The 10,824-nt window shown below is 37.8% G+C and overlaps 1 protein-coding gene across 1 annotated transcript in view; it reads right to left on the bottom strand.

The window, feature by feature from the left end:
- The window catches only part of E2F4 (E2F transcription factor 4), an 81,498-nt gene that overhangs the window by 59,941 nt on the left and 10,733 nt on the right, over positions 1-10,824 (bottom strand). Inside the window, exons 3-7 of the mRNA XM_053702914.1 lie at positions 7,566-7,727; positions 5,939-5,982; positions 4,807-4,868; positions 4,468-4,726; positions 4,004-4,180 (exon numbers count right to left, since the gene is read on the bottom strand). Of these exons, the coding sequence (XP_053558889.1) occupies positions 4,004-4,180; positions 4,468-4,726; positions 4,807-4,868; positions 5,939-5,982; positions 7,566-7,727 (704 nt within the window). The remainder of the gene's footprint in view (positions 1-4,003; positions 4,181-4,467; positions 4,727-4,806; positions 4,869-5,938; positions 5,983-7,565; positions 7,728-10,824) is intronic.

Here is a 10,824-nt window from a genome sequence, read left to right on the forward strand (position 1 = left end):
GAGCCTTCAGGGAGTTCCAGACTGCATCCCAACCTAAAAGGCTGGCATCTATTGTAACAATTGTCCCATCTGACCTGTGGAAGGTCATACCCTTGGACAGATGGACCCGACATAGTCACCAGAGAAGAGAATCTCTGGTCTCTTGGTCCAGGTTTAACAGGGGGACAAATCTGTGTAATCCCCGTTCCTCTGACTGAGCATGCATAGTTGCAGCGGTCTGAAATGTAGACGTGCAAACGGTACTATGTCCCTTGCCGCTACAATTAAGCCGATTTCATTCATGTACTGAGCCACCGAAGGGCGCGGATGGGATGAAAAAACACGGCAGAAATTTAGAAACTTTTGACAACCTGGACTCCGTCAGGTAAATTTTCATTTATACAGAATCTATCAGAGTCCCTAGGAGGGAAACCCTTGAGATTGGGGATAGAGAACTCTTTCCTTGTTCACTTTCCACCCATGTGATCTCAGAAATGCCAGTACTACGTCCGTATGAGACTGGGCAATTTGGATGTTTGACGCCTGTATCAGGATGTCGTCTAAATAAGGGGCCACTTCTATGCCCCGCGGTCTAAGGACCGCCAAAGCGACCCCAGAACCTCCATAAAGATTCTTGGGGCTGTAGATATCCCAAAGGAAAGAGCTACTAACTGGTAATGCCTGTCTAGAAAGGCAAACCTGAAAAACGATGGTGATCTTTATGCATCACAATGTGAGGATAAGCATCCTTCAAATCCATTGTAGTCATCTATTGACTCTCCTGGATCATAGTTAAGATGGTACGAATAGTTTCCATCTTAAATGACGGAATTCTGAGGAATTTGTTTAAGATCTTTAGATCCAAAATAGGTCTGAAGGTTCCCTCTCCTTGGGAACCACAAACAGATTTGAGTAAAAACTCTGTCCCTGTTCCTCTCTTGGAACTGGATGGATCTCGTACACAATGTAAGAATGCCTCCTTCTTTATCTGCTTTGCAGATAATTGTGAAAGGCGAAATCTCCCCTTTTTTTGGGGGGGAATCTTTGAAATCCAGAAGATATCTCTGGGATATAAATTCCAATGCCTAGGGATCCTGGGCATCTCTTGCCCACGCCTGGGCGAAGAACGAAAGTCTGCCCCCTATAGGATCCGTTACCGGATAGGGAGCCGTTCTACATGCTGTCTTAGAGGCAGCAGCAGGCTCCTTGGCCTGCTTATCTTTGTTCCAGGTCCGATTGTCTCCAGACCGCCTTGGACTGAGCAAAAATTCGCTCTCGTTTTGCCTTAGAGGAAGAGGATGCCACACCTGCCCTGAAGTTTTTAAAAGGCACGAAAATTACTTTTTTTTTTTTTTTTGGCCCTTGATTTGGACCTATCCTGAGGAAGGGCATGACCTTTTCCTCCAGTGATATAAGCAATAATCTCCTTCAAACCAGGCCCGAATAGGGTCTGCCCCTTGAAGGGAAGTTAAGTAGCTTATTTATTAAAGTCACGACAGCTGACCATGATATAAGCCATAGCGCTCTGCGCGCCAGTATAGTAAAAAAACAGAATTCTTAGCCGTTAGTCTAGTCAAATGAACAAGGCATCAGAAAACAAAGGAATTGGCTAGCATAAGCTTGTCAAATATATTCATCCAATGGAGTCGCTTAACTGTAAAGCCTCATCAAGAGACTCAACCCAGAACGCCGCAGCAGCAGTGACAGAAGCAATGTATGCAAGGGGCTGCAGGATAAAACCCTGTTGAATAAACATTTTTTATCCATTGGATCTAAAAAGCACAACTGTCCTCGTCAGAGGTAGTGGTACGCTTAGCTAGAGTAGAAACTCTTCTCTCCACCTTAGGAACTGTCTGCCAGAAGTCCCGTGTGGTGGTAACTATTAGAAAACATTCTTCTAAAAAATAGGAGGGGAAGAGAACGGCACACCTGGTCTATCCCATTCCTTATTAAAAAAAAAAAAAAAAAATTTAGTAAACCTCTTTAGGTATTGGAAAAACATCAGTACACACCGGCACTGCATATTATTTATCCAGTCTACACAATTTCTCTGGCCCTGCGATTGTACACATTCATTCAGAGCAGCCAAAGCCTCCCTGAGCAACAAGTGGAGGTTCTCAAGCATAAATTTTAAATGTAGAAATATCAGAATCAGGTTAAATCATCTTCCCTGAGTCAAAAAAAAATCACCCACAGACTAAGCATATTGTGAGGTAGTATCATACATGGTTCTTAAAGCGTCTGTATGCTCTGTATCTACCCCCAGAGATAACTGCTTTCCTTTAATTTCAGGTAGTCTGACTAATACTGCTGCCAGAATATTATTCACCACCTTTGCCATGTCTTGTAAAATAAATGCTATGGGCGCCCATGATGTACTTGGCGCCATTTGAGCGTGAGTCCCTGAAGCGGGAGTCGAAGGGTCTGAAACGTGGGGAGAGTTAGTCGGCATAACTACCCCCACGACAGAATCCTCTGGTGATAATGTTTTTAAATACAAAAAATGATCTTTATTGTTTAACATGAAATCAGTACATCTGGTACACATTCTAAGATGGGGTTCCACCATGGCTTTAAAACATAATGAACATAGAGCTTCCTCTATGTTAGACATGTTAGAACAGACTAATAATGAGACTAGTAAGCTTGGAAAACACTTTAAATCAAGTTAACAAGCAAATATATAAAACGTTACTGTGCCCTTAAGAGAAACAAATTTTGTCAAAATTTGAAAAACAGTGAAAAAAAAAAAGGCAGTAAAACAAACGAAATTTTTACAGTACATGTAATAAGGTAACAGAGCATTGCACCCACTTGCAAATGGATGATTAACCCCTTAATGCAAAAAACTGTTTTTAAAAACGTCTGTCTTTTTTTTTATCTGACACAACAAACTGCCACAGCCAACAGTGGGAAGCTTCAGTTAACTGTTTCTATGCAAAATTTAAGCCAGCCATGTGGAAAAAACTTAGGCCCCAATAAGTTTTATCACCAAACATATGTTAAAAAACGATTAAACATGCCAGCAAACGTTTTAAAACACATTTTTACAAGAGTATGTATCTCTATTAATAAGCCTGATACCAGTCGCTTTTACTGCATTTAAGGCTATACCAACATTACAGTGTTATCACCAATGTACATTAAAAAACGATTAAACATGCCAGCAAACGTTTTAAAACACATTTTTTATAAGAGTATGTATCTCTATTAATAAGCCTGATACCAGTCGCTATCGCTGCATTTAAGGCTTTACTTACATTACTTCGGTATCAGCAGTATTTTCTTAGTCAATTCCATTCCTAGAAAAATATTTTACTGCACATACCTTATCTGCAGGAAAACCTGCACGCCATTCCCCCTCTGAAGTACCTCACTCCTCAGAATGTGTGAGAACAGCAAATGGATCTTAGTTACGTCTGCTAAGATCATAGAAAAACGCAGGCAGATTCTTCTTCCAAATACTGCCTGAGATAAACAGCACACTCCGGTGCCATTTAAAAATAACAAACTTTTGATTGAAGAATAAACTAAGTAGAAAGCACCACAGACTCTCACAACCTCCTATCTATGTTGAGGCTTGCAAGAGAATGACTGAATATGGCAGTTAGGGGAGGAGCTATATAGCAGCTTTGCTGTGGGTGGACTCTTGCAGCTTCCTGTTGGGAAGGAGAATATATTCCATAAGTAATGGATGATCCGTGGACTGGATACACTTAACAAGAGAAATAGGATTTTTTTTTTTTTTTTTAATTATACACTGAACGTTTAAATTTTGACTTCCATGTTAGCATTAAAGCAGTTTTAACCTATTTAAAAAAATAAATGAATAAATCTCTTTATAGTAAGATTTTTAAAACTTTGGATATGTATATTGCTTATTAGTTATAAACCTTATTCCCTCTAGAATAGCATAGCAAAAGATCTGCTGGATTAACAAATATTAAAGCGGCAATCAACAATGCTTGTAAGAGGCAGTGACATGAGAAAATGTAACTAAAAAGTTTATTACAAAGACACTTACGATCTGATGGGTCTGACTTAATTGGCTGGAATGAGGTAGAAGTATTTGGCAGGTCAGAGCTGTTGTCTAATGAGGCTGAAGACTGAAGCGGGCAGGTGTCTATGTCAAGAAGGCGACTGGTTGCTGTACTATCCATGCAGAGGCTTTGGTTATCATGGCTATCCTGGGAATCTGGTACTAAAAAAATTAAGTATGGTGAGTTATTGGAGTAGCTGCTTCTAAAAACACTACCAAAATAATTTTATTGGTTTTAAATTCTTGCTGCGTCAGTAAAAGGATAGTGTACACTGAAAAAGTAAATAAAATGAATTTCTTTTTGTACTCAATATCACTAAGAAGTGTCACCAAGGCAAATGAATACACCCTTTGCCATTTTGAAATGACATTTGTTTTTAACGTATTGGTCACCTTCAGCAATAACCAGTCTGTAACACTCCAAGAACACAAATGGTGACTGCACACACCTCCAGTGGCACTAGGACTACAAGGTGTAGGAGCAGGGATGTCTGGCTGGATATCTGGGATGGGTGAATCCTGTTGACTCCGTGAGGGTCTCTGAGGTATACTGGGTACTGCTGATGAAGGTGAGATTAAGTCTTCAGGAGGTGGAACAGGGACGACTACAGGTGGAGAGTTTGATGCATCTTTATTAACCAAAAGTACTTCAATTGGTCCAGTTGAACTTTTAAGGTGAATTTGAAATTTCTTTTGCCCATTGATACCCTGCAATGTGAAGAACAAATATTATGAGATAGATTTGCAACTTCTGTTGACCTGCCTAACTAAAGCAGATGACCACATACCTCAGGAATTGGAACTTCTAAACATGTGCCGGATGGAGCTTTGATTGCAAGCAAAGTGTCTCCTTGAAACAAACAATTAAATAAGAGTGAACCAACAAATGATAAAAGAAAAAAAAAAAAACACGCAAAAATGTAGACAGATTGTGTGATCTGCCAAGATTAGGAAGGAAACATAAGCAAATACAAAAACATTTAAAAACCTGTTTATGATTGTAATGTATTAGTTCTTAGAGGACATTTTATATCCGAGCCAAAAAAACACACACTAATATTGAATTTCCAAACATCTTTTTAGGGACATTAACTTTTAAATAGTTATAAAAACCTTATGTATAGTTTGAATTAAAATATAGATATATATTTCTATATCTTACACAACCTTAGCACTCCCTGTAAGGTAACAATGGCCAGTGCAGAGTCTCCAAACACACTACAAAGAAATAACTTGCACCCAGTTTCTTCAATAAGAATGTTATCACTTTATTCACATATTGTGGTATACTTCACACCCAAAAACATCCGTTTTGGTCCTCCACCTGGGATCTTTATCAAGGATCCTTGATAAAGGTCCCAGTTGGAGGACCGAAACGTTTGATGTTTTTGGGTGTGAAGTATACCACAATATGTGAATAAAGTGATAACATTCTTATTGAAGAAACTGGGTGCAAGTTATTTCTTTGGAATATATATATATATATATTTATTTTGCTCATATTTAATGGCTCCTACTGCTTTGAATAAATCATTATGTCTAGCATTTTTAAGTGTTTGGGTTCCCTTTAAGGCTACATAATTGTGCAATTGATATACAGGCATACTTTAGAGAATATATATATATATATATATATATATATATATATATATATATATATATATATATATATATATAGGTGTTGATAGACTTGCTCGACACTGGGTTGCCACAAACCTTCAATTTGTAAAAAGTGCAATATCTGTGAATCGCAATAAAGCGGAGTATGTCTAGTTATTTTAGAATATTCAGCTTTCTATCTACATAGAGAATGCATTGGCATTTTCTTTCAATTGTATGCCGAGTTAAAGCTAAAGGATTTTACCTATAGCAACCAACCCTTAATCATTAGGCATATCTAAATTAAGTACCAGTACTTACCTCTAAAACAACGACAGACATCCTCATGAGTGAGATAAGCTAGCGTTCTGCAGGTCAAGGAGAATGCACCAACTCGGACACTATCAAACTAAAATAAAGGTCTAAGGCCACTATACTAAGCAGTATGAGAGAGTCTGCTTCCACCTAACTGCTTGCGTGTTTTTATTATGTGCCCTGATTCCTATACTGGCTGAAAATGGGAACAAAATATTAATGGTCAATTATGTATTAATTTGTATTTTGGGATAAAGCTGCGTTTGAATTCAGACATTGCATCCAGTGCTTTCTGTATGCTTTAATCCATGTCTTTCATTAACCTTTTTACTACCAAGCTCTGATGATCAGTTTATTAAGGTTTGCATCTGTATGACTTCCAAACATCTAGATGGGGGTTGTCTGTAAACAGTTTATATAATCATATGGACAAGGCTAACTGCCAATTACTAAAGTAATCACAACTGCAAGTGGTAAATGTAACTTATGAATTCTATATCCACGGATAAAAACGACATGTTTCTATACAATACTGCAGCCTTAGTCTTTTAAATCTTATGTTTGATTTATTAATTCAGTAGAATATTATATGATAAACTCACACATATTGTCCAGGCTAACAAAGGATATAGTATTTATCAGACTAAATTGAGTTTTAAGAAAATAAAAATGCTGATCTTGTATGCATGCTGAATCATACTGAGATCATCATCATTTTTGGGTGTTCATAGCTTTTTCTTACATGGCCTGTGAGCAGTTTGGTTTTTGCCTCTGCTTAAAAACATGGCTCATCAGTTTCCTTTTGAGTAAATATTTAAGAAGTTTGTTGAATCACCTCTTGAGCATGCACAGAAACCATAAAGAGCAATTAATACAGACTAGACCAATTGTTCCCAACACAGTGCCGGGGGACTGTGTCTGATTAACCACTTAAATAGGGATATTCTCAAATTTAGTTTTCTGGTACAGATTAGAACCAATGCAAAAATTATTTTTTTTCTCAAATTTCTACATTTCGATTTGCTGCCACCGTTTTCATTTGACAGTCATCAGCCAATTAAAGACTCATATGTATACACAACTTTTTAGCGCACTCAATAGCTGGTGCCTCAGAAAGAGTGCATATAAAGACTACACAATAATAGAAGTAATTTAGAAAGTCATTAACCCCCCCCCCAAAAAAAAGAGTATACTTTTATTCATGAGTTTCATTTTGATTTGTAGTGTCCTTTTAACAAAGAATATGGAAGCAAACACCTAGGACAGGGATGCTAGGGAAGTCTGATCACAGAAGCATTACATTTACTCTAAATCAAATCTCCACTTCCACACAGCAAACAGTGCACAAACAATGCCGACAATTTCTGTATACGTCTGAAAAGGGAAGGTTCAGTTCTTTGATCTTTTATAACCAGCAATCCTTTATGTATTCATACTAAATAAATCAATCAAAAACATCACATGATCATTGTATGATGCCGCCACCAATCACAATATTTTCATTTCATATCACTATTTCATTAATTTATCTATTAGGGTGTCAATGGCATCGCTAATTTGAGAAGCATAAAAGGTTTAAAAAAATTAAATAGAAACAGAACCACTTTAGTAAGCACTTCTATACAAAGGATATCCAGTGTTTTGCACATCATCTGTAACATTTTTTATGCTCTGCTGAACCCACACTCGTTGCTGGTCCAATTCTTGCTCTCGCTGTTCCAGATCAGCCAGCTCTGCCTTCAGATCTATCAGCTTGTCTGCTATCTCCCTTGTGTTGCACCCAGGACCCACACCTCTGTGGGAACAAACAAAATGTCAGAGGAAAAAAAAAAAAAAAAGGCAAAGCACTCCACAGCAGTAGAGAACAAGTGGTATATGATGAAAGCCTTATATAAAATATACCAGACCATATCAATGGTGACATGGGAGAGTATCAGTTCTAACCTGAAACAAATAAGTACTGTAAAGCAGACTAGAAGGGAAATATACCAAGCTGCAGGCAAAAAGCTGTCTTTCTACAATCACTACTTGCAATGCAGCATCACACATGGAGAAATTTAAAGGGGCATGATTTTTTTTCTTCTAATCACGACTTAGAGCATGTGATCTTAAGCAAGTTTCCAATTTACTTCTATTATCAAATTTTCGCTGTTATCTTGGTTTCTTTGGTTGAAAAACAAGGACATAAGCTCAGGAGCGTGCGTTTGTAATTTCCCGACTTGACTACTGTAATAACCTACTAACTGGCATTCCTCTATCAAAACTCTCACCCTGACCTACAAAGCACTGAACACGCTGCCCCCCCCACCTGTCCTCTCTAAATCAAATATACTCCAGCCTGCACCCTAAGGTCCAACAATGATCTGCTCCTTGGATCTTCTACCATCACCTCCTCCCATGTTAGACTGCATGACTTCTCTCGTGCGGCACCAACCCACTGGAACGCACTTCCTCACATTGTCCAACTTTACCCTGATCTGTCATCCTTTAAACGCTCCCTAAAGTTATTTTTGTTAAAGGAAGCCTACTACCCAACACTGTAACAAATAAATTCCCCCTACCTAAAAATTGCTTTCAGCAAACACATTCTCTTGCAGTCCCCACAGTAAAAAAAAAAAAAAAAAAAAAAAAAAAAAGAGCCCTTAATTCTGTATTTGTCTGATAAATTTTGTCCTGGCTCTTAAAAATATTGTATCGTTGTACTTTTATCTTTTGTACCATGGACCGGAATTTGTTGGCGCTTAAAGGGACACTGAACCCAATTTTTTTCTTTCATAGAAACATAGATATTGACGGCAGATAAGAGCCATAGGCCCAGCAAGTCTGCCCCACCTTACCTAACAGTATAAACTTATCTAGTTCGTAGGATAGCCCTATGCTTGTCCCATGCATTTTTAAAGTCCCCCACAGTGTTTGTTGCTACTACCTCTTGAGGAAGTTTATTCCATAAATCAATCACTCTTTCTGTAAAGAAGTGCTTCCTCAAATTACTCCTGAATCTACTACCCTTTAGCTTGAGCTCATGACCCCTTGTTCTTGAATTTTCCATTTTATGTAAAATACCCACAGCCTCAGTTTTACTAAACCCTTTAATGTACTTGAAAGTTGCTATCATATCACCTCTTTCCCTTCTCTCCTCTAAGCTATACATATTTAGGTCATTGAGCCTATCCTGGTAAGTTTTATTTTTTAGACCATGTACCATTTTGGTAGCCCTCCTTTGCACAGATTCAAGTTTGTTAATATCCTTCTGAAGATATGGCCTCCAGAACTGCACACAATACTCAAGATGAGGCCTAACTAATGATCTATAAAGTGGCATAAGAACCTTACTATTTCTGCTGCAAATACCTCTACCAATACATCCAAGCATTCTGCTAGCCTTACTCGCTGCCTTACTACATTGTTTACTAAGTTTTAAATCATCTGAAATAATAATTCCCAAGTCCTGTTCCTCGTCTGTAACAGTCAGTAAAGTGTCATTGAGTCTGTAATTAACATTTGGATTTTTCTTCCCTAAATGCATTATTTTACACTTTGCTGTGTTAAACTTTAGATCCCAGTCGTTTGTCCAATCCTCCAATTGTTGTATATCACTTCTCATTTTGTCTACCCCCCCTGGAACATCCACTCTGTTGCAAATTTTTGTATCATCTGCAAAGAGACATACTTTCCCCTGTAGCCCTTTGCTGATATCGCAGATAAATATGTTAAACAAAACAGGCCCCAGAACTGACCCCTGAGGAACACCACTAGTAACAGCCCCCTCTGCTGAATGAACTCCATTTACTAAGACACTTTGTTTTCTGTCCTTAAGCCAGCATTCCACCCAGTTCACAATTTTTGAATCTAGACCAAGGAGATATAGTTTGTGAATAAGTTTATTGTGTGGGACGGTGTCAAATGCTTTGCTGAAATCTAGATATGCTACATCAACTGCTCCTCCCTTGTCTAATACTTTTGTTACATAATCAAAGAAGTCAATTAGATTAGTCTGACATGATCTCCCTGAAGTAAAACCATGCTGATTTTGGTCCTCTAAATTGTTTGTCTTTATGTAAGTCATAATTCTTTCCTTTAAGAGGCTTTCCATTAATTTCCCTACTACTGAAGTTAAACTAACTGGCCTGTAGTTGCCAGATTCTTCTCTACTGCCCTTTTTATGAAGAGGTATTACATTTGCTATTCTCCAATCATCTGGGACAGCTCCTGTTAATAGTGACTGATTAAACAGATCAGTTAATGGGACAGTTAGCACTGAACGAAGTTCTTTTAAAACCCTTGGATGAATATTATCAGGACCCACTGCCTTTGTAACATTTATTTTTGATAATGCTAACAAAACCTCATCCTCTGTAAAAAGATTACTGTTAAGCTTGTTTCTATTTTGCATAGCATCCCTTAATGTAGACATTGTATCTTCACAATCTTTAGTGAAAACAGAACAGAAGTAATCATTGAGACAGTCTGCAATCTGCTTATCTCCTTCTATTATTCTACCATCAACTGATTTCAATTTTACTATTCCTACCTTATTTTTTCTTCTTTCACTGATATATCTAAAGAATGTTTTGTCCCCATGTTTTACTGACTGTGCTATCTTCTCTTCTGCATCAGCTTTAACCTTCCTAATTAACTGCTTAGTCTTTTTTTGTTGGAGTCTCCATATTTTCATATCATCATCTGCTTGTGTGTGTCTGTAATTTTTATAAGCTATCTTTTTTGTCTTTACAGCATGTGCTACTTCTTTGGAAAACCAAATTGGTTTCCGCTTTCTTTTACTTTTACAGACATGTCTAATACAGTGTGCGGTTGCATCTAAAATGGCACCTTTCACAAATTCCCACTGTTCTTGAACCCCTGTAATAAGATTTTTCCCCTTTAAATAGTTT

This window comes from Bombina bombina, chromosome 1 (assembly GCF_027579735.1).
Source record: "Bombina bombina isolate aBomBom1 chromosome 1, aBomBom1.pri, whole genome shotgun sequence".
Classification (NCBI taxonomy): domain Eukaryota; kingdom Metazoa; phylum Chordata; class Amphibia; order Anura; family Bombinatoridae; genus Bombina; species Bombina bombina.